The 24,939-nt window shown below is 40.8% G+C and overlaps 1 protein-coding gene across 2 annotated transcripts in view; it reads left to right on the top strand.

Moving 5' to 3' along the window:
- Positions 1-24,939, top strand: part of RHEB (Ras homolog, mTORC1 binding) — a 38,443-nt gene that overhangs the window by 5,988 nt on the left and 7,516 nt on the right. For both annotated transcript variants that reach the window (XM_041486760.1, XM_041486752.1), the window contains exons 2-4: positions 12,080-12,151; positions 18,447-18,514; positions 21,744-21,826. In XM_041486760.1, coding sequence (XP_041342694.1) covers positions 12,080-12,151; positions 18,447-18,514; positions 21,744-21,826 — 223 coding nt within the window. The remainder of the gene's footprint in view (positions 1-12,079; positions 12,152-18,446; positions 18,515-21,743; positions 21,827-24,939) is intronic.

Here is a 24,939-nt window from a genome sequence, read left to right as displayed (position 1 = left end):
TTTATTGAACTTTTCACAAGGAAGGAAACTGAGGCAATTTTTGAACCAAGTGCCAAAACAGGCTTTCAGGTGCAGCTTTTCTCAAGAAATATCCAAGCCACTTTCTTTTTAAATTGCCACCTAATGAAGGCAGATGCAAATGAACTCTGTTGGGTGGAGCACCTCTTGGCCCAAGTTGAGCTAATCCTGCACTGTGGCTGGAAGTCAGACCTTGCTACCCCTACCCAGGTGCTGGCCCTGGAATGATGGAAGGCTGTCCACCAGCTCAGAGCAGTGATTTATTTAAAAAGTAAAGCAACCAGGAGGGAAAGTTTTTGTATCCTTCAGCTGGTTGGCTCAGTGAGTGCAGCCTGACAGGGGGAATGGGGTCAGGAGCACAGGATTTTGGGGGAGGGTGGTGTAGGCTCTTTGTGGCTGTGCAGACTTCTCTTCAGTCAGACTTGCTGTGGAACCACATCTGTGTTTTCCTCCACCACCTGAGACAAGCATGGATGCCTTTTGGTAACTTTTAGCAGTGGAACTTCTGAACCGGACTTGTTCTCTTGATGGAAAAAGATGGCCTTGTGCAGGTGGTGAGATGTGTGCTAGGGAGCCATGGAGAAATCGAGTTCTTGAAGGTTCTTGTTTAAATAACCTTCTGTAGTCAAGTCTAATCAATTCATGCAGAATTGAGGAAAAAAAAAATCTTTGACCTGGGGTAAACCTAAACCTTGTTAGACAAAAGTCTTTAAATTCAGATGGTGCCTCAAGTGATACAATCTGGAATTTTCTGGAAACACGTGCTAGTAAAGATGTTGCAATGGATGAAAGCCAAAGCTTCAGGAAAAGAACATGGAATCCCCCTGTTAACCCAGCACTGCCAGGTCCACCACTAAACCATATCCACACACCTTTTAAATCCCTGCAGGGCTGGTAGCTCACCTGGTTCCCTGGATATCCTGTTCCAATGCTTGACAACACTTTCTGTGAAGAAATTTTTCCTGTCATCTAATCTAAACCTCTCCTGGCACAACTGTTTTCTCTTGTCCTATTGATTGTTATTTGGGAGATGAGGCTGACTTCCCACTTGGCTACAACCTGTCCAAGGAAGTGAAAGGCATTCAGAGTCACTGATTTCCTTCCTAAGTGGAAAGCCAGTGGAAACAAATCTAAACTGTGTTGCTTTTCAGCGTGGTCTTCTGTCTTGGTCTTTCAAAGTACCTGTTTTTGGCAAATACTGGCTGACTCCTCCTTTGGTTGTGTTTATGGGCGCTTAAGGCTTAGTGATGAATCTTAGAGTTTAGGGATGAATCACAGCTACTTCATTGTTGAAATGCTCTGGTTTTTCCTCAGTTTACCATACACACATTTGTTGCTGGCATGTACATTTTAAGAAATGAAGGATGCTGGATGAGACAGTGGTGAATGAAGCATTGGTGCAAACAGATGACACAGGTTCTGAAAATGCAGACTTGGGATTATGAAGCAGAATATTCCCCAAGATGAAGTTAGGACAAGGAAAAGATCTGCTTGAGACTTGGGGGCTCCTGCGAAAGGGAAGTCTGCTAGAATTTCTTATGGGACTTCTTGTGTGAATTAGAGAACTTGAGGCTAGAACAAGAAGAGGAAATGTACAGCAGTTTGATTTGGGTGGAATCATCAGGAGTTTGTGGGTAATAGCTAAAGGTTATGAGGCATAAGACTAAGTGCATGATTTCTGAAGGGCCTTTAAGGAATGAAAGATCCTGTGTGGCACTTGGAGGATTAGTTGAGAAAAGTTGTGGTCTATGTTAAATAAGTATCAGCTGCAGAAATCACAATTCCCTGATAGATTATACTTTAAACAGTGAATTTTTCTTTCAACACTGTTTTTAATTATGACACTAAAATCTCAGAGATTGAGGAGTCAGTATTTCTGGGTTGGTTGTCACTGTTGTTGGGTATTTTAGATTACAGGAACCAGAACATCGTGTGTGCCAAACCTAGTTATTTGTGTTCTGTGGGGTATGGAGTTAAATTAATTTTAATTTGGGAAAAGATGGAATATATAAGTGGTCTTCAGTGTGTGGATGTAAACATGTGCAAGTGTAATACAAAATTAGGATATGAAAGTGTCTCTTGACAGCGTTGTCTCCAGAGTTAGTGGGATACATCTGTCTAGCTTCAACAACTTGTCAGATTGTATTGCCAAAACTTCATTCAATATGTATGACCTCCTTTAAAGGTACTCTTGCTGTATGCAAAAGAGCTGGGATGCATAATATGTAGGAAAACTCCATTAAATCTGCCCTACAAGCTGTCAAAACAATCAAGCACTTGACATTAATGCAGTAAAGTGTATTTTGCTTCAAGGCTTGTTATTCCATCAATAACAAATTTTTGGTCTTCTGAAATCTGTTTCAAAATTAGCATTTTTTTAAATTAGAACTGGAAGTTTCTGCTTTGAAATTTGCATATAAACAAGCACCATGTTTCTTAGTGTGCTGAAGTACCGTGTTCTTCATTGCTGTCTTGGAAATGGTGTTTGCTTCTTTTGTATGGTTTGACCCTGGTGAATAAATTTGAAAGGAAGGTGTTGGTTGTGCTGTTTCCACCTTCATATTTTGAGAAAAAACATCAAAACTCTTCATAAACCTTTTGAGATTGCTAAACTTAAATGTAAAAATGGTTCAATTGGAAGGTAATGCAAGTTTTTCTGAGCAGTGAAGATAGGAAGAAAAAGTTGTCTGAATGTTTCAAAATCTTGTTCCTCATACAGAGTGTATAGGAGGCTTAGGGCACCTCAACCTTTTTTCTGCTTGTCCTTCTACAACTGCACATTTTTATCACTTTTATCCCCACTTTTAGTGTGGTGATAGGACAGAGGAGGAGCTAATGTGAAACTTGCAGAACTGATGGGTTGACATGCAGACAGACAAATAGAATGTTCTGCTGTGTCTCCTGAAGCCTGACCTTACTTTAGGTTGTCTTAAGCTGTAGTTCAAAACCCAGCTGCTTGTCTAAGCTGTGTGGTTGTGCTAGAGGAGCACTGGAAAGTGAAGTATCCAGCTTGTGTTTGCAAGGGTTTCCTCAGGTGCTGGAGCAGGACTGGCTGGAAGACACTTGACTTGTGAAAAAATGGAAAAATAATTTATTTTCAAGTTGCAGGTGTCCTTATTTTTCGTCCTGAGATACTTTCGAGGGGGTTGAGAGAGGCTGGGAGTGAGATGGCAGTGGTGAGGTTTTTTTGATTTGTTCTGTGTTTTTCTTCTTCCCTGCAAAGGTCAGAATTTTGTGTTGTGACCTTTTAGTACTACATAATATGAAAACTGAGAATAGGCAAGTATGATTCTTATCCAAAACCTCTTAATTTGAAGACCTAATGAACCAACAGATGGATATGTGCTGGTTAGGGAGGTGAGAAGGCCAGCTGGCTGTCATGGCAGGCAAGAATTTGATAGTAAGATACAGCAAATAGGAATACCTATTCTATCTTCTCTGCCCTGTGGCAAAATCAACTATGTCATGTTGTATCTGACAGATCTTTGGCTTAAATTCCCTTAACATTTCCCAAGGTTGGGGGCTTCAATGATTCTTCTGGTATTCTACATGATGTTATTCTTACCCTGGAGTCTTATTTTCACCCTGCTGTTTTACCCATGGGCATCAGGCAGAGATTTTGCTATATTATTACTTTAAACCTCCCTTACTGTTGACAGATTGTCCTCTGTATTCAGCAGCTACTCTTGGGTAGATGGGTAAGTGTGTAAAGGCAGGAGGCTTGCAGCCAGCATTGATGGGGAGGGGCTGATGACTAACTCAGCTGGGTGAAGTGCAAGGCTGTGAAGATGGCATTTAACAGATTGTGGCTTTCTTCAGCTCTGATAAATAGAGGGGAGGAGCTTCCCTGATCAGCAGAAGTAAGATGGAAGGTGTCCGTGCAGTTAATTCAGAGAAGATCTAGAGCTGAAATGACGAAGAGACAAAAGGAACAACAAAAAGCCATCAGAACCTGGTGGTGTAGAGGAAAGAACAGTTCAGGCACACGTTGGTTTTTATGGTGGTGTGGTTATGTATAGATCCACTGGGGTAGCACAAAAGAAATAGTCAAGGCTCAACAATATGAGCATTAATCAAAACTCTGTGTCTGCCAGTTGTGGACAGAGATGTGATGGAGTTGACCATGTCTTGCTCTGTTGGAAGAAGGAGTCAGCACAACTCTTTGTCAGTATCCCCAAAGATGACTTTCCCTGTTCTGTGCTGAGAGATTTTGGTGTTACAGGGTTGGTACTGCAGTGCCTGATGCTTCATGCAGCCTTGGGGGCTTCCCCCTTGTAGGAATAGCAGGTGAATGGTGCTGTCTGCTGATGTTGGGTGCTGGTAGCAGCTGTCCTTGGGTGTCAGGGTTTATTGGCCATGTGCATTGCTGGTATTGGGTTTGTCAGACCTTTCTGTCATCAGTGCTGACACAAAGAGCCTGAAACATTGACTGGCCACCTAGCAGTCACACACTGCTGCAGAGTGGACCTGTCTGTCTTTGCCAAGGTTTTCTATTGGCTATTATGCAGCTTGATTTATGTATTAGTATGATATGTTGTACAAGTAGCCTGCCCTTGTGGGCACAAATCAGTTGTATCTTCCAGCTTTTGCTACTGTTGGTGGAGAGCTCTGTGAACTTCCTGCAGAGTAAGGCTGAAACTTCTTAGCAGTAGTTACAAAATGTGCATCACATGATTTGATTGGATAATGTTACCAAGAGAGGGACTATTACCCTTACTCTCCTGTCAGGATTTTGTCAGGTGATAAGATGGCCTTCTGCCATCTTATAACAATGGAAAGAGAAGTACATCTCTTACTATATTCTTGCAGTTCCAGGAAGATCCTGAAGCCCTCTGGTCATATGCATTTCAGTAGTACTGCCAAGATGATCTATCTATTCCTCACCCATTTCAGCTGCTTTTGGTATTACTTGGTGTTACAGTATGCTCAGGGTCATGTTCCTAGACATGTGTTTTTAAATGATGCCAGGAAGGGTTTAGTGACGTTTTCAAGGACTTGGCTGTCTGCTTGGTGGTAGCTGTAAGCAGTGATTGGTGTGTGGTGGCCACAGTGTTGGCAACTGTGAATCCTGTGGCTCCAGTCCTCAAGATTCTTTTCAGGGAATACCTGCATGTCAGTGGAGCTGAGGTCTTTCATCTTGGTAATGCTTCTCTTTCTCTCTTAATGGTCTGAAAATGCAAGTGAGATGTGTGGAAGGGTTCATCCTGTATCCTAACAGAACTTGAAAGTTTAACAGGCAGTGTCTGTGCAGAGGGTTCAGAGCTGGTGCTGTGACTGCATCTGGAAGGATTCACTTGAAGAAGGAATGGCAATTTAGGTTGTACATCCCAGAAATCTTTAGCCGCAAGAAGGAAGTGACTGAAATTTGAGAGTTTGATCCCTTGTGTCCTTGAAGATAGAAAAGGGAAATGTGTGGAATGCATTAAAGCAAGAGAGATGTGTTATTTCTAATGACATAGCATTTAAAACTGGTTTAATGATGAAGCAATGTCAGTTCCTGAAAGGATCTTTCAAAGACATTTCATTTCATGTTGTGTATACCCGATGATCCAAGGAAAGGTCAAGTTTATTCAAACACCTAATGAGCTGCTTGAAGTGTGTGTATAGGGGGAGAGGACTTGGATTCTACCCAGCAGTAGAAGTTGAATTTTGCCCCTTTGGAGAGGAAGTCAGTAGAAATTTCAGGTTCTTTACCTTTAGGTGTGTCATAAACTGCAATGTTAGGGTCTGATCTTTAAGCTTAATAAACTTCCCTTTAGAAGTTGTTAGGGTTTAACCCATTGGGTAGCTGAACACCACGCAGGCATTCATTCAGTCCCCAGAGTGGGACTGGGGACACAGGTGGGGGAAAAGATAAAATGGAATTGGGATAAGGACAGTTTAATAGGCCAGAAAAGGAAAGGTAAATGATAGTAATGGTAAAAGAATATACAAGTGATGCACAATGCAGTTGCTCACCGCCCACCTACCGATGCCATTGAATTTCTGCTGCCACCTGAAATATTTTAAGCCTTGTGCTGTGGGAAGGTGCTGCAGGGATGCACAGTTTCTGCAGGAAGTCTGAAGGGAATACAGAGGATGGTATTTATCTCAGAAATGCAGGCTGACTGTCTGGGGTAGGAATGTCTGAATTTCCTTTGCAGTTAAGGAACAGCAGGATGCAGTTCCCCTGACCTGTTTAAAGCATCTTCAATGCAGCCAGGTTTGCATGCATTCCGTGGCCTGGTGAGGTATATGCCACAGAGGTTGTTGTTTTGGGGTTTTTTTTGGGAAGCTTTGTAACACCTTTTCCCATCTTTGACAACTGACAAGTAAACACATGGAATTAAAATTCATGTAACTTATTAAAAGGGAAACGGGAGGAAAGCTGCAGCCTGGTGCTTTTCTGCCAGCAGGGGTAATAAGCAGAGGTAACGGGACTGTGTGCCACAATAGCTAAAAGATTTCTTTTGACAGTCCTTTGCTGTAGTTACTGACTTTATTGGAGACAAAATGGACTGCCTGGAAGTGTAAGCCATAGCAGGAATGTGATGGCATTTTTCTTTACATACTTGTTTGGACATGTAATCCATTGCAACACAGTTTAAGTGAGCATTGAGGGATGAGCACTGCTGTAGGATAGAACAAGCCTGCTGCTAAATATCAGGAATAAAGCACATGCTCTCTTCATGCTTTCTTTACAGGAAATATGATCTAGATAGCATTAGGACTCTTGGCTTATGTTCAGAAGGCTCATTGCTGCCAACCTAGCCAAGGCCTGCAAGTACTCCTGTGAGTGTGACCGATTGCTTTGAAATCTGAAGAAAATAAAGGAAACCATGTGGCTTTGTTTCTAAATGACTGCTCTCAGATTTCCTCTGGCTTGCAGAGGAATACCTTTGATAAACCTCAAGAAAATTGTGCAATGCAGATGGAAGGGAAACAAGCATCTCCCAGCAGGCTCATGCTCTTGGGTGTTACAGACCATCATGTGAAACTTCTCCTTTACAGCAGAAGTAGCTCTTGCTACAAAACCTTGCCTTAGACTTCAAATGTATTTCCTTATATGCTAATTTAAAAAAAATAGAGCAGGAGAAGTCAGGGAACAATTGTAGCAATGAGACAGAGTGCCAGAGAAGTTAAAGAAGAACTTTGGTTGTCCTGAAAAGCTGATCTGCTCTTTAGTTTGTCATAAAGGGTTCTGCAGTGTTTGACACTCCTTATCACATTACCAAAAGATGTGTCATCGAGGTCCTCCAACTTTCACTCCCTCAGAATTACAACCTTTAGTCTGTCCTCCAGAAAGCTCAGAGAGCATGTTGAGAGAGGAGTACCACCACTCTGTGTTGCAAAAGCATGAGTATCATGAGCAAGTGTAGGAATTGAGGAAGAGTTTTGTCTCTAAGCATCAGAAAATATTTTTCTAATCCTGTTACTGTAATGCTGACATCACAAGGAAATCCCTACAAAAACGTATAAAACTGCAGCTCAGTGTAGATGCTTATATAATTCCTCATGATTAAAAGTCTAATAGTAGAATTAAGTTGCATCTGAGTAAAACACGAACTACTCATTGTATTGCTGCCTCCAGAGATTTAGAAACAGAATTCTTTATTGACCCAGATGTATAATTTTTATAGTCATTAGACTAATTCACCAAATACAAAGCAATGATCAGCAAAACAGGAACTACACAGCCGTAATTAGTACCTGGGGGGTATCTTAATTAACTATAGAAAGTTGCTAACGATGTGGCCTGAGATGAATGATGAGCTAGTGATGGGTTCTGAGATAGTCTGCAATCTTGTGAGAGGATCTTTGTCAGAGAGGGATGCTGTAATTCTCTTTGCTACCCATCAGCCTCCATGGGCTCCAGGAAGTCGTTCAGTCCCACTCTGTGCTGTGAGGATGGATAATCTGCACTGTGGAAATGCCAGTGTCTCCTTTTTTGTGCATCTTGGTATTGTGAATTAAAGAAGATAAAGATCCCAACATTCAAATTAAATCAAGTGTATCTTTTGGTATGAAAACTTCATCTCTTTGCAGTGTAGTAAGTTGAGTGTGCAGCCAGACTTACCTAATTTGATGTGACTGACAACATTTCATTATGAAATTTGTTGAGTGCTTTTTGTGGCAAGGCCTAAAATAGTTTGTTCTGTGGACAAGACTGGGTAGACCTAAGGAGAGTCTAAGAAGACTAACTAGGTAAGTCTAGTTACTAAGTTGATCTAGAGACTAGCTTAGGTAAGGTGCTATGCTTGTGGTAGGAGTAGATGCTGCCAGCTGTTAAATGTTTAATGACTATGTAAACTACATAACCGTGTGTTTTAATAGCAAAAGATGGGTTAAAGAAACTGCATCTACACTGCCAACAGAACTGCAGCTCTTCAGTAGCTGTTGTTCTTGAGCAGGACAAACTGTTTACTGATGGCTTGTGTGGGCAGTTGCAAGGATTGAGAAACCCTTCCTGTTGAGATAAGCTGCACTGTGCTGCCCGTGGGCAGCTGTGCAGCCCTGCTTGCACAATGCCCTGCTTGTGGAGCTGTTGTTTGACTTATCGCTGCCTGGTTGCATCATTTTTGTCTCCTGGGTTTGGGGAGAAGTTGGCTGCCGATAAGAGTTGAATCCGGGCTTTCCCTGTGCCTATTGCTAGGAGAACAGGGTGTGAGATGGGGACAGCAGGCAGGTGGTGGTGCACAGGAGAGGGGCATGACCTCTCTGGGGAGGCCAGCTGTCCCCGAGCCCACCCAGGCTCCGTTACTCATCTGTTTGGTAAACTGCCTAGTGTTGTAAAGCTTGAATTTGAAGGCTGGATTATAAATACCACAGTTCTTGTCCAAGTAGTAAAAGCATGAGTAAAACACAATTTGGCAATTGTTTTGTCTTGACAGTTGCAATGGCATTTGAAACTGATGTGCTATGATTGCACTAGTCAGGGTGTTTATGGGATGCTCTGCTTTATGGTGCAAGTGGTCTAGTGTATGAACAGAAAGAAACACGACAGCTTTAGTTTTTGAACTGGCTTTCTGTCTGAAAATCTGCTCCTTTTCTGTTTTGACAGTGGAAAACTCTTTTCTTTACCACTCTCACCATAAATAATGAATTGTGTATGCAAATACACTTTGGGTACTTCTGGACAACTTTAGCTGAGATTTCAGTTACCTGGGACTTGTATTCTAAACACTCATGAAACCATTTCTTGCAACCCTTCCCTTCTGTGCTGTTCCTTCAGGGAGAGAGAGTCAAGTAAACTTGGAGGATTTTGCTTACAACTCTGCTGTGGAGTACCTGGTGTTTTGAGTTACTGTAGCAAGGCTCTGCACCCAGCTTCCAGCCTTGCTTCAGCTTCTATAACTTCTCCTTTTGGTCTCAGTGAATGCTTATTTTCTTAAAACTCAAATATAGTGGATATGTTGAATTTACTGGCATGAAGGATGCTACAAGGAGAAGCTTAGCAAACTACAAAAATGTGTGGCTGCGTTCCAGACGAGGATACATTAGAGCTGAGCCTCTTTGAGTTGTGCACCCTTGAGTAATCAGCTAATCAAGCCTTTGCTGCTGGTGTCAGACTCCCTGGTGCTGCTGAGGCTGAAGTGTGCCCGTGGTGCCTGCAGTGCAGACAGCCGTGTGTTCCCTGCTGCGCCCCGACATGGAGCTGGCAATTGGCAGGCGCGGTTGCGTGCGGTCCCTTGGCCTCACGGACGTTGTGTTTGTGTTGCAATCCTTGCTGAAAGCCTTGCCTGATCTTTCTGGGGCAACAGCAGATAGGAGCTATAAATTGTCAGCTTGATTTTCCGCTCTGTCCGTGAGCATAGGTCAAAGACCTGGAATAAAACCTGTGGGACAAAGTTCAAGCCAAGCTGTTGGTCACAGGGTTCTGCCTGCTGCTTGCTCATGGGCTGACACACAGGGTGTTAATGACTCAGGGTTTAGATTTCTCGTGTCCATGGAAGCCTTGGTTTAGTGGGATACAGTTGCCTGCACTTCCCCCGGAGGGGGGGTGGATGCTGAATCCCAGACTGGAGAGTTTCCCTGTGCCTCATGGAAGAAAGCAGGCTTGCTCTCATGATCATGAACACATCATTACTGGAAGGCTTGTTAGGAAGCTTGGAGGAATTTAGGAGGAGAGTGTTGGAACACTGGTTTTATCTGTTTCCTCTTCTGTCACTGTTAGGAGGAAAGCAGTAATTAATACAGCTGGGTGTGAAATGCAGCATTTTCTGTTGGCTCTGACTTCTTTCTGCTATTCAATTTCTAGGCTTAGCACAGACGGCAGCAGTCAAGTCTTTCAGTTAGTTCAGAATCCTTCTTAGGAGGAAAAAATTTCAGTTATGATCTTTACTGAACTTAGCTTTCTTACCTTGAAGATCTAACAGCGTAATATAGGAGTAATTAATCTTTTTTTTTTTTTAATTGAGTGCTTAATGTGCTGATATTGGCAAAGAATCTGGGAACATGAACTCTGGGTGGCAACTTCATAAGTTTATAGCTAAAGGAGAAATAGCTTGAAAGTTTGCTCACTTTCTAAATGGTGTCCAAAATACACAGTTCTAGAAAGTTCCTGGGAGGCACTGTTTCAATCCTTAATCTGACTTTATTAGGATGATTTGGGGGTGGGGTGTGTGAGCCTTGCTGGAGCAGCAGTTTAAAGTGAAATGTTCTCTGTCAACTCACGCACTGTGAGTGTGACACCTTCAGCTGAGGTGTTAGATAAGACCAGGAAATAGTATCTTAAAAATTTGATGTTAGAAAAAGCAACTCAATAAAATCCTAGTGATGGTTGGTCTTTGTGGGGTTTGTCTGGAAATTTTTTTAACATTGTTTCTTGAATAAATTATCATGATTGATAGGAGACAGCAAAGGGGTAAGCATGGCAGAGAATGAAATGGAAGGCTGTTTTTTTAATATCTCCTGGAGGAATGCTTAGGAAAGAACGTTTTCTGAGTTCTGGAAGTGGGCAGTTTTTTTACCCAAAGCAATTTATTCTTTTAAACAATAATACTGTATATTTCCACCACAACGTTGGTTACTTAAGAGGTCATTGAGAGGTTTCCACTGAGTCAGGTGGTTTTGAGTCAGAATTTTAACTTGAGGTTGTATTTTGTTTGTGTTTCTTGATGATGAAAAGAGTATAAGGAGCATAAAGAATGTGCTCATGTCCAAAAGCAGCTAATGCACTTGGCAATCTTTGTAAGAGGGTATTTGTCCAGTAAACATAATGTAATAGGATCTAGGAGATTCCCAGATGTAGATGATGTGCTGTAATGGAAATTGTGTTAAGGCTTCACTAATGCTTTGAGAAGTCTTCAGCTGCAGAGCTTTAAAGGTGCTTTTTATGGTCAATGTATGTGATTCACCATCTTGTAAAATATCTCAAGACTAAACGAGTTGTCATTTTTTCAGTCTTGCTACGAAGTTCAGTGCTTTGCATTACTCTTTAAGTGAAATGGGGGATGTTGTCTTCTAAAGTAGCAGTTAAATGGCTTTAAAGAAAAATCCAATTATGCCACTTCAGTCACTGCTTAAAATACAGCATCCACTGGCCTGTTGTGGTGTGACAGTAGGAAGATTAATAGGAGAGTATATTGGTCTCAAGAATTTTGAGATCATCCTTTTGTCATGGGAAATCTCTCCAGTCTCCCAGTAAAACCAAATTTGGCTAATTCGATCCAAGTTTTCTCTGTGGTTACTGAAAATTATTTTGAATTTTACTTGCTTCTTGACAGAAAAACGTTCCAAGTATATCAGTTTGTTAAATTTAGTTCTATGAGGATCATGCACTGCTGCTTTTAGATTTCTTTTAAACTGGAGGAGTCATTTAAATTATGCCCTGTTAAAACAAAAGCAGAACGCATGCTGAACAGCTTTTGCACTGCTTTTTATATGTTCAGGAGACCCAGTTACTAGAAATAGACACTTAAATTAAAAATAGGTCAATTGTCATGTATAGATAGTTTAAATGAACCACACAGAGCTCATATTGGATAGATAGAAAATTGGTGTGTCTACTAGTATGCAGTGACATGATAATAATCAGAAGACTTTTGTTTCATTCCAGATTTTTCTTTGCTTTGCTTTACAGGAAAATCTTCACTGACGATCCAGTTTGTGGAAGGACAGTTTGTTGATTCATATGATCCAACCATAGAGAACAGTAAGTAAATAACTTCCAAGCTCCTCTTCTGTACCAAGCTAACTTGTATCAGAAGCCATTGGGGTTGTACATATTACTTATGTGGGTATTTACATATTAACATTAAAGTCCATTAATTACCACAGAAGTATTATTATTCTTTTGAACCAATGCTACATTGCTGCAGCGTGGAAATCACTGTGTGCATATTTCTCTAGACAGCTGAACTTTTAACATTAAATGAAGAGGTACTTAATGAATCTGGCTAAAATGCACCTCCTTGTATTTTATGTGTGTTGTTGAGCATCTGCTTCCCCTGATGTACTTGTGGCACTTTAAATTCCTTACATCACACTATATGAAAATGTGCCACCAAATACAAGTATTTCAGAGTCTCACATAAGGTCAGTATATCCAGATGAACAGAAAGCCAGCAATATCCATCAGGATTAAACCACTTAGAAGGTAGGCTGTGTGGCTATGATAGCATGATAATCGTTTAAATTCCTCCTTTCCAGCAGCTGGATAACAAGGCTGCAACACAATCAGGTTGCTGCAAATACTGGGTATTTGACTTGTCAAGTGGTTTTTTTTCTCTTAGCAGTTCTTTTAAAAATAATTTTAGTACCTTTGTGAGTAGCTGGCATAGCAGGTGAGTAAAGACACTAATGCTAAAAATGCTGCCAAGAGCAAAAAGTCATTTCAGAGGTTACCTGGCATTCATTACAGTCCAGCCACCTCTTTCTGAGCTAGCAGTGGCCATAAAGTACTTCAACAACTGTAGTGCTGCGCTGAGTAACTTGATCATGTTGGCTTACTTTAGTCATGTGGCAAATAAAAGTGATTTCATGATCGTAGCCCTGGGGTTCTTGTATTTTAATGACTTGAGTAGCACACATTTTTAGTGTTTTGAACTTATGCAGTAGGATGTTAAGTCTGTGTGATACTCTGGAAATTTGAATGAAGCAATCAGCAGAACAAGGTTGGGTTTTTTAATATATATATGTGGTATATAATTACATCAGTAGCTATCAGTATATTTTACTTGGGATTACTTTATTGCTTAGAACTGAAATTCAAATGCTATTTTTTGAGAAACTCTAAATTTCCTTTAGCAAGTCAGAGTGGATAATTTGGCCCTTGGTCTGAATGTTAGCTCTTATACAGATATTAATACTAACACTTTCCATCATCCTTTTTTACTTTGTTTGAATTATAAGTCAGGTATGTCTTGAATTAAAGCTGCTAGCAAAATACTGGGGTTTAAGCTTCTGTGTTTATAATCTTAATTCAGTTGGGGCAGGTTATTTTTCACTGTGCCATATAAATGCAAATTATTTCAAGTAATCTTTTAGTTTTATGCAGCTGCATGTGAATGAATAAAGACTGAGAGACACAAAGGCTTTACAAAATACTGAATCTGTGTCTTTTTTTAGGATTTTGACACCTTGGTATAAGATCTGTCTTGTTTCATCCTTTACCTGTTGTCTTTAGCTGCTGTTTGTAACTTCTGTAGTTGTGTTGTCACAACTTCAGCATTTCTGAACCACACAAAAATACGCTGTGGATGAATTTTGCTCTTATTTGACTCTCCTAGTCTGCACTGTGTGCTTGATCTGAATTCTAAGCATTGAGCATATCCTGGCCGTGAAGACTTGCTGGGAGGGGGCATCTTGAAAAGCCTTAACTTTTCACATGGTTTCTTTCTTGTATGGAAAATAAACATCATTCATTTGGTGTAAGTCTTGTGATCTGTGGCATGGTTGGAGGAATTTGCTTTCTGAAAGGTAGAGAATTGAAGGGTCCTTCTGACATCAGAAAATGTTGCTGGGAAGTAAAGGTTGAAAAGATAAAAGTTATGCCCTGGGGCTCAGAACAGTGGGAAGTCTGTCCCATCTTTAAGTCCCAGAAGGCCTGATAGAGATAATGTCTTAAAAATGCTTCTGTGAACAACAGACAAGAGAACACACTCTAATTTAACACTAAAATTTAAAACTTACTGTTTTTTTTTTTTTTTTTAAGACAGATGTGAAACTAGTTTTAATAGGTTAAGTAAAAATAATTCTTTTGACTTAGAATTTTTTAGTCATTAGGTTTTTTTTCCCAAATAGAAATCTTTGTTCAGTGAAGTCTTTGGATGCTCCCAGCTGTGTTTCTGATTCTGTGTAGGGTCATAAGATGCAAAGTACATGAGCAACTCTTAGACTTTTCCTAGCTTGTGATTTCACATTTGGTGGACAGTGTTGGCAAAAAGAGTTGAAAACTCCAGGTTCTTATACTATGGACAGTGTTAGAGAATGTTGCCTTTTTCCAGGCCATTATAATAAGTTGTAAAACGTTTTCAGTTTCATCTGGTGATTAGGTCTACACATGTAACAAAACTTGGACATGAAAAGCATACGTGGGAAAGGATAGTCCGGCCTAGGTGATTTCTGTTTTGTCTCCAGAAAATTGTTGTTGATAATTTGTTACATTATTCTACCAGCAGTGAAGAAAGGCTAGAAAGCTGCAGTACTGTTGGTAATGCAATCTTTATAATTTTTGTCCTCAAATAATAAAACTTGCACAAAATATTGACTGCAAAGCTAAATGTATGTATGTAAGGCAAGCTGTAATCATGCTCTTACAGAACAAGTTGTGTAGTTTATAAGCCTTGAGCAATAGGAGTAAGACCTAATATTGTAGAAGTACCAGGTTTTACGTATGAAAATCTCTGCCTTTGGAAGTGATAAATGGAAAATAAGGTGCCTCAGATTTTGCTTATTGTTTGTGAAGGTTAGGACAGCTTCACTGCTACATTTTCCTTTGCTTATATTGCGTTTGCACCAGAAAAGTGAATTTATTTCTGTGAAGGGGCATGCTGAATTCTGTTCCTTCTACCAAACTTGTGTGTCAGGAAAAGTAACTTGTATCCTTTTGTGGCAGCAGTGGAGGTGAGAGATAATTGCTTCAGGAAGAGACTTTCCCTGTCTGAATGTCCCAACAGGAGTGACATTCAATGAGTGGCTATTCTTGAGACAGCCAGGTTGAGAAACGAGTGGAACTGCTACTCACAGGAATGTTGGAAAGAGAAGAAAGATCTTGGAGAGCAGGAATGTGTGCAGGGAATCTGTGTGGACCTTGGGCTGGATGGGGCTTTGCAGTCAGATCAGCTCACATGAACTAAGACCAGTGCAAATTAAAATGCAACAATTTTAGAGGAATGAAAACTAGAACCTGAATTGGAAACTGAAATAGGTCAGAAGGATCAGGTAATGAAGATGTGCACTTAACTCCACCCACATCATCTTTGCAGGGATGTCTTGTGTTGCAAGTAAGATGACTTGAGTGCCCAGGTGTCAAATGTGTCCTCCAAAGCCTGCCTGGCTGCTTTTTGATTTTTGCTGCAGTTTTAGAGGGCCTTCTAGCACTGTTTCACAGCTGTGTGATCTTCCTTTCTCCCCTAAATTGCCTCACTAGCCTCCCTAAGGAACGGAACATCTTCCTCCATGCTTCCTGCCTCCATCCCAAGTTTTTTAATACAAACGTGAGTAGAAGCATATTAGAAAGGAGCAGAGGGCTGGAGGACCCCTACTAGTGGAGGGGCTCCTGTAGGTTTAGATGAGTCTGACAGAGAATCTTCAAGGCTAAACTTCTACACATGCCTTGGCAACTGCACTGGAAGGGTGAACTGTGCTTCTCTGGAGCTGCTGGTGAGCAGCCTTCTAAGGGGTGCAAGCGAGACTTCTGAGGAAAACTAAAAATAGCTCTCCTGCATCACACATCTCAGTGTTGTGAAAGATGTCCTGGTAGATTAGTGGCAGGCATTGACTTTGGAATGCAAGCCAGTAGAAGGAGATGCAGGAGGTGGTAACCAAGGAAAGCTTGTGAGGTGATTGTATTTAGCTGCCAGCCATGTTGTGCAATGATGTTACAGCACTCTTGTACCTTTCTTCAGTATCACTATTGATCTAAAGGCCTGCATTTCTTTGCCTGTTACTGTCTGGGGCTTTTTCCCTGGCATAATGGCTTGTTTCCACAGCAGCTGTCATGGAGTTGCACATGCAAATAATTTCATTCATGCTGGTCTAATTGCAATGTACTTCATCTTCAGGTAGCCATGATCACTGGAGTTGTGTTGCAAGGTGAAAGAATGTCCAAAATCCATGTTCCAGTTGATGAGCAGTGTTTTGGAGATGCTCACATTATGATTTAATGTCAGGTCAGGTCTGCTGAAAAGTGTCTTTGGCCTACTAGGAAGAGCCAAATTGTCCAGGGATTGTATTGCTTGTCTTGTGCACAAGCACAGCAGAAGTCCTAGGATGATAGGTGATGGAATTGGAAGCGAACACTTTGGCTGGATCAAGGGGACCAAGTTTTTCACAAAATTAAATTCTTAACTAGGAATGGTTTTAAAAAGCTTCAGCAAAGAAATGAAACTTATTGGTTGTGACTTCATCGAAGCAGATTTGTCTTCACACTAAGCTGTGCTTAGTGCTGCAAGGCTCTGCTCTGTACTTACAGCTCTCCTCACCAGGCTGTGCTGACTCCTTCACTGTTTCCCTTCTCCTGTCTCTGTCACACTGTGCTTTCAGTAATGATGATGATGACATCATTGCTGTGTCTCTTCCAGGCTTTTAGAATAGTCTGAAAAAACTGCCGTCTGTCCCTTTTTAAATATTAACTTCATGATGCCCTTGAAGTTACTTTGCAGATGCTTTGATGCGTATGTGAAGTGTCAGGAGACTGGAGAGGCTGTTACTCGCACACCTGTAAAGGCAGTGTGTCTCCAGAGGAGTCTGTTTTCCCTCTGACTCCAAGCAGTGATATTGTATATTGCAACACAGCCTGCTAATATCTGTTCAAACAGTTTGTCCCCATCACAGCATTCATCCAAGGCAAAGAGCCATTGTGGATCCATGTTTCATAACCTAAAACTTCTAGTTGTTTGCAGCAATAACAGCAGCATCCAGATTTGAGGGCAGCACATGTGCTAAAGCAGCTTTCTCAGGGGATAACCAGGGTAAGGCAGGAGCTTTCTTTGAGGCTCTATTTCAAATATCATTTGCTGATTTTGTAATGGAAACTATAGGTACACTTTACACTGTTGATTTAGACGCTGTTAGGTTGGCTTTGCTGTTTGAATTGCTCCTTTTTTTCGAGGATTGGATTTATGAGGTGGGTTGAAACCTCCAGTTTCAGCTATTTCAGCCCACTTATTCAAGATAATGCTCACGTTGTGGGGACTTGACAGAGGGACAAGCTTGGGCTGGGAGGAGGAAAGTTGGCCAATTCCATCTACTTGAGGCGTGGGCAGGGACTGCCCAGCGGGGTCAGGAACGTTCAGCTGTGCAGCTTTGGGAAGCTTTGGCCAACTCAGCTACCTAAGTGACCTGTTCATCTGACTCTGTTTCCCTGCTCATCACTGCAGTGGCAGATGAGGTTTCTGAGGACTGCTACTAGTTGGGAAAACCACCCCAACTAGAGGATAACACAGACTTTACTCAGTGTGTCAGTACTGTGCAGCAGTGGTGTCTGGAGTGTGTCTCGAAGGCCACATGAGATTTCCAGAGCCAGGTTTATGTGCTCTGGTTGGGACATTATTCCTGCAGGAGCTGTGACACTGTTTGCTTTTGCAGTTGCATAACACAAACACTGGGTAAGATTCCTCGGCTCACAGCGCGTTGGCATTTCATGAATCCGAGGAAGAGCAGCAATTCTCATCACTTTTAGGGACTGAATGTACTTTGTGACTGGGGACTGCATAGGCTGGTAGCTGCAGCAAATGTGAAAGTAACATGGTGAACTTAGCTAATTGTTATCATTTGGGTTTAATATAATCATACGTTCTGTGTGTTTTAGCTCTCAGCGATTTTTCCTTTTTTCAGTCCAGATCACTTACTTCGTGGTATTTACATTTAGGAAATTGATCTTGCTAAAATGTTTGGTAACCAAGGAGAAGACCCTATAATAAGTTCAAACTTAGCTTTGATGCCAGTTGAATTTAAGTGTCTTTTGTTACCACAGATTACAATTGTCTGGATCTTGTAGAAATGCATGTAAATCCCCCTTTTTATTCCTCTTGTTCCTTCTTTTACTTAAGAGAGCGAAGAATAAGCTGCTGCATCCAGAGTGAGAATCATCTGAAATCTTAAATTCAGTTTCTGAGTTTTGCTACCTGCAATAGACTTGCATCTGATTAGCCTTTTATTACTCCTTAAAAACCTGTAACTGGAGTTCTTTGCTTCGTGCCTTGGCTGATTGATAGCACAGATGAGTGACTTCTGATCTCTTCTTTGTGTGTAATTCTGATCTGTTTATGTATTTCTTTTTCTAGCTTTTACAAAACTGATCACAGTAAATGGCCAAGAATATCATCTTCAGCTGGTTGACACTGCTGGCCAGGTAAGTTACCTTTCTTTGAATCTTTCTTCTAAGTTATGACAACAGGTATTGGTATTCCTGTTGAGCTAAAGTGGTAGTGACTGTGCGTTCAGAGGTGAAAGTTAACTTAAAAACGATCCTGACTTCTTGTTTAATCACTAAAGAACTTTTTCGATAGCATTTATTTGAAAGTTTTGGTTTGTGTTTTGTTACTGGGTTGGTTTTTTTTCCTATCTATTGAATGAGTACCTAAAAATGGGAAGAGGAAACTACTGTAACTTTGATGTCCCAAAAGTTCATCAGTAATATATAATATTTACAGAGTAAATGAGCAGTCTTGCTTTAGATGAAAAAGGGTGCTTCAGTAAACCATGGAGGAATTTTTCATAGCTTTTTAGTATTTGTCTGCTCCAGCTACACCACCATGACTTGTATCCATGGAGCAGTCATGGGGAGCAGACAGATTCATGTAGGTGGTACTTACTGAGTTAGCAATAAACTGCTGCAGTTTGTCTGCATTTTAACGTGATGGTTCACGTGTGCGTCCGAGCTGCACGTAATGACAGGGGGTGAGGAGACAGGGAGCACGTGTCCTGCAGCATGCTGGGGAGCTCTGGGAACTGCAGCTGTTCATTATTTACAGGTACAAGAGTTCATTACATGCTGCTGCTTGGCTGAACCCATGCACAAGAGTGCTGTGTCTGTTGAGAGACTCTGTATGAGGGAAAAAACTCATCAGGGACCACTAATTAGACCTCTGTATTTTTATCCTAAATTTATTTTTTTTTTCTTTGCTTACATGCTCTTGCCTTCCATGATCTCATACCTGTATTTTTATCCTAAATTTATTTTTTTTTTCTTTGCTTACATGCTCTTGCCTTCCATGATCTCATACTATGCCTATGGGTTTTTCCAAACTATGAGTAGTGTTAAACAGCTTACATGATCTCATACTATGCCTATGGGTTTTTCCAAACTATGAGTAGTGTTAAACAGTGTTAGTGTTGTAAAATACACTGCCAGTACTTAAGGCTTTAAAGCTGCAGGATACCTGCTCCTAGCTGTGAGACTGTTCAGAGGGGTTGTAACTTTCTAGGTATGTTTGATTGCTTTCTTGGAAGAGAGCTGTGTGACTGGGGACTAGCCATGCTGTATTTATATGGTGTCAGCCCTTGGTGCTCATCAGCAGCATGTGTAATCACTCAGAGGTATGTGAGCACAGCACTGGCCACAGGATTGCTGGATGGGGAATGCTGTGCAGAGGAGAGGGTGAGAGAGGGGCAGGCTGAGGAGTGTGAGCAGCAGAACGAGCTCCATAGGTGTCACTCAGTGCCATTGTAAGTGCACTTGCATTACAGCTCTGATTGTGTAGCACAGTGATAAAAGAAAAATTCCTCTTTGAGGAGGAAATTGCCTTCTGGGAAGGCAGTGTGACTCACCACTGACATACCTCTGTTGCTGAGGATTGATTTAATGTTATACAGTATTGTAGAACTTAAATAGCTGCTTTCCCAGCCTGTGGTTATTTTCAGATTTAATTCTTCATGGAATGATTTGAACTTTGATTTCTGGCACACAGGGTTAGAGGGGGGAGATGATGTTGGGTTATGGAAGGTGTGGCTTGGACAGATTTCTTTCTCAAGTCTCTCTTGCTTAATGGCCCATAGGGAGTCCTCATGTGTATACAGCACAGCAAGAATTGTATTGCAGATTTGTTAAATACTTTTGAAAACCTGGCTATGGCCTGAAAAGTTGTAGCAATGTTGTTTTATCACTTGACAGATTTCTTAATTTGACCCATAAGTTTCAGTGAGCATAGCAGCTTTCCTTCCATCTCCTAATGAGCTAAAAATAAAGTCATAAATTAGGAACAGTTGAGATTATGGCTCTTATTTTTCTTGGTATTCATCCTCTGTCCTGTGCCTCTTTACTTTTCTGGTTATTTACTGTGCTTTGTGCAGTTCAGTCCAACAGGGGTCTTGATACAGGGTCACAGAAGAGGAGTGTAAAGGGAAATCTTACCTAACACCAAATTCCAGCTGGGGCAGTCCTGGGAAATTCCGGGTAAAGTCAAGCCACTACAGAGTTGCACTTTCACCTTTTTTACACAGACTTAGCTCAGATCCCTTCTGTATTGACTTTGGGATTTCACGTCCAACTGGAGTGGCACTTTGGCATTTCAGAGAAGATGGGTGAGGGCTGCCCTCTGGGTAGCAATAAAGGCAAATAAGTGCAGCTTTTGCCAAGTGTTATTCTTTCAAACTTTTTTTGGCTGGATCTGTGAAGTTGATTTATAAAGAGTTTTTCCTCTTCTGCCAGTGAGGGAAGTTTGATTCCTTTTGGGTGTCTCAGATTTAAGCGATGTGATTGCACTGCTCCATCTGTTCAGCCATGACAATAACAGAGAGGTTATTTGATCTTCAGCTAAAATTAACATCTTCAAAAGCATAAGTTTAACAATTTGAGAACTCATACATTAGGAAGTATGGCTCTTGTCAAAATGGAAATGTTTCCTGGGAATGTCTGTTGGAACAGGTTTTTAACCTTGGATTCATAGTATTTGTGTTGCATTACCTGCAGTATATCAGTCTGGTTTGTTTGCCTATTTGGTCAGTCCCTTTTCTAGAGGGGTAATAAATTCACTGAGTAAGTTTCTGGTGGTTTTGTCTGGTTTTCTATTTATGTAAACACTTGTCCTGTAATGTAAACTTGCAGTTGGCATAAAGCAACTAATAACTGTATTTTTTGCACTTGATAAGCATAAGTTAGTAAGCCACAATTACTCACTTCCTACCAGATTCCTTAGGTAATTTAGATGTGATCAGTGTCATTTGAAATTACAAACTGCTAGATCCTGTCGTCAGCTGTTGAAATTAAAATTTTGAAATGTATCACCAGCAAGATAAGAGGCATAATTGCTAATTAGTGGTGGGACAGAGTGGATGTTTTGTACTAATACAAACAGATAATTAAGCAGGATAAGAGGATTGGGAAGAGCTTCAGCTCATCCATAGTCTTAGAGGGAATAAACCATAAAAGCTGTAGATCAAATTGTGGAGTATATACAGAGACTTAGAGCTTTCTCTAGGTTTGGTAAAGATGCTGCTTGTGACATTATGATAAAAAAATCTGAAAGTACTACCTATACAAAAGGTCTTAGAGATATGACTGCCTTACCTGATGGTGATCTCATGGCATCAAGGTCTGAACTGTGGCACCCTTAATTTTAACTGCAATATTCCTTCCACAGGATGAATACTCCATATTTCCTCAGACGTACTCCATAGACATCAATGGCTACATTCTTGTTTATTCAGTCACGTCAATAAAAAGGTAATAAAATCTGTTTGTGTTCTTCTCTTGAACTATTTTCTGGGTTTAGCACCTGCCTCTGCTGTACTTTGTGTGATTATTTCAATTAATCTTTCTCCTTTAGAAGTATAGTAGGAGTGAATATTAATGTTTTTTCAGAAATGTCCCCTTGGACCCAAGTGTCACAGACACTTTGCAGACTCATGTGCAAGGTGCCACGTAAGAAATGAGACAGTGTTAGACTGCATTGTTTTGAGGTGTAAGAAGAAGTACAAAGGATCATTACAGAAATGAGTTCATTGCTCTTGCATCAGATAGAAAGGCAGACATAAATATGAAGCTGAAGGGCACTGTACATTTATGTGAAGTACCCAGTTAGTCACTAGATCATTCCTTCAGCCTTGTAGCTTTTTACAGTACTGATATTCCTTTGACTTCTTATATTGAGTTGTCCTGATTAACTGTAGAAATCCTCATATAAACAGCAATAGATGGCTTTTGAACTGTAAACACTCTCCTGGCATGCTGCAGCAAATAATCCTCCCTGAAGGTTGTCCCAGAGTGTCCCTCTTGTTCTTGCTGTTCCCTGTCCAGAGTCCATCGTACCTGGAGTCACACAAGACACATCAGCCTCTGTGTGGCTTTGTCACCTTCTGTTACTTCCTCCCTTCCTCTGGTCATCTTGCTTTGTTTAAATAATGCTTATCATTGAGTAGGTGTTGATTTTCTGATATTGTACATCATCTTTATTAGGTCAGCTGAAATTTTCTGAAATTTTTGTTTGAAGAGAGTGATTAAGACCTTAGACCTTTTCAGTCTTATCAAGTACAAGAGAAATTGATGCTTCCCTTCTACTTCAAGGTAGTTAATCAGCTTTTTACAAGTGCTGGAGTGTTTCATATATTTTCCTCTGAATCAAACAAAACTGATCATTTCAAGCTCTTTGATAGACTGTCATAAAATACAGGTAAAGCAACTTGCCTGTTGACTCTTTTTCCTTCTCAGAGGAAGGATATAGTCTGGTTATAAATTTCTGCTGCTCGCAAGGTCTTTAATGTTGAACAGATTTCACAGTTCTTCATTCTTGGTTTTCATCTTCAGTTCTGAAGTAGAGAAGGGCAAGCACGTGTTAGGCTTTTATGTGTGTCTAGAGATGCTAAACTACCAAACTCTCTGGGTTTTTAGTGAGAAGTTCAGTGTTGGTGCTGGGTAACTTGTATGAAATAGGAGTCAGTATTCTCTGCCTAAGCAGACAATGCTCCACTCCTAAAACAAATACAAAAAGTTCACTGATAAATGGGTGCTGTGAGGACAGAGTGCCTTTGACTGAAACCAGTGTACATTACTTAGGGGATTCTGCAACCTGTGCTGTTCCCTGCTTGGCAGCTAAAGGGCATATTCTTTCTCAGCTGCTCCAGTTGTTGCCTCATTGATGTCTTGAGCTCACCAGGTGAAGAAATGAACATGTTTTCTGTGGTAGCATTCAATCAGTTAAACCAATTATGGTAAAAATACAAACAGGACAGACTAGGTTAAGGCTGTAGGTCAAAAGTCTTTTCATCAGTATTTAATCTTGATCAGTTTATTCCAAGTTTTTATTGTTGTTGTTGTTTCTTCCTTAAAATTTCAAAGTGTCCATGATCCTGTCCTGTTCAATTCTTGATGTTCTGTATCAAGACAGTGTTTAGGTGATAGGAAAGATCTTCCACAGTACTCTGGTAGCTTCGATGACTTGCCCAGACAATGAGATCAGTCTTCATCTGTCCTGACTTCTGTCCAAGTGTGTATATTGATCCAAATATTGATCCAGCTGGGTGAGAGCTTTGACAGCAGACTTAATAGAAATGCTCTTTTTAAAGTTATCAGCTTCCATGCTAACCTCCAGTGGGAAGTTTAAATAGGACTTGAATGAAAGCTAATGCCCTACATTTTTTATATTCCCAGGCTCTCAGCAGCAAGGTTACTGGAAGGCTTTTGCTCTAGTTCAGCTTAATTAAATTCCAATTTTGTATCTTGCTCTAGGTTCCATGATTTTGTGTAACACATTTATCTGACAGCTAGTAATGGGTTTTTTTTTTGTATTTCACACATTGAGCTGTTTGCTGTAACCCATTTGGTTGACAGAACTGGAAGGGACCTCTTACAGTCTCCAAATCTCACAGTTTCACAGCTAGATGTGATGGTGCTATTTTTGGATTGGTCAGTCCTTGCTCCTTTTTGTCCTTGCTCCTTTCAACATTATTAATTTGGAAAGCTTTCTAGAACATTAATTGGTCGAGCCAATTTCATTCCTGGCAGTTCTTAGCAACTTGTTTCTGTGTCAGAATTGTGTTGGAGTTTAAATAGCACTTCTCCTGTGGTTTCCATCTTGGTCTGTTAACAAGGATCAGCTTTTTATTTGTAGTATTTTCACTAAAAAAGGAATGTTGTGAGCAATTTCAGACAAGCAGATAGGTACCCAAAGTGGGGCAATGGAGAGCCCAGGTTCAAGAGCACCTGGCAGCACTGTACAGGGGAGCCTGAGCCAAGGACTTGCCAGGGTGCTGTGCTGTGGTGTTTTTCTGGCTTAGCTGGAAGCAGCACACCTAATAGGGGAAAGGAAACAGTCATTGTACTCTTGTAGGGATTCAGTTAGCCTCTGGCTAGGGTGCTAAGATTTTTTTCCTGTTGCTTCAGACTGAGAAACAGTTTTGTGGTCTGTAGCAGATGGTTTTTTTTGATGCATTTTTATTCTTTCAGTTTGCAGGGTTATGTAGTTCTGTTTGTGCTGATGCCTCTCAACTCTATCACAGCCAAGCTCCATTTAACTCTTATTTTCTTAATAATTATCATCATCCAAGATGAGTTCTCAAGACTAGAATTTCACTAATACTCTTTCAGCATAAGCTCCTTATGTCTCTAAAGTCCTTTCATTGATTTCACATTTTTCATTGATTCCATGTTTTCCACAGTGTAATCTGTAGTATCCTACTCAAGTTACCAGTAGCAATTCTTGCCAGAGTAACTCATGCTTCTGTTTACAAAGAACTCATTTTTGTGATAGGATACACTGAAACTATTAGCTGAGCATGGAGAAGCATTGTGTTCCACACAGCCTCAAATATTACTGCTGGAGTCAGACAACTTGACCTGCT

The sequence above is a fragment of the Pyrgilauda ruficollis genome, unplaced genomic scaffold, assembly GCF_017590135.1.
Source record: "Pyrgilauda ruficollis isolate IOZ18807 unplaced genomic scaffold, ASM1759013v1 scaffold12, whole genome shotgun sequence".
Classification (NCBI taxonomy): domain Eukaryota; kingdom Metazoa; phylum Chordata; class Aves; order Passeriformes; family Passeridae; genus Pyrgilauda; species Pyrgilauda ruficollis.
This window is presented reverse-complemented; position numbering and strand designations above follow the sequence as displayed.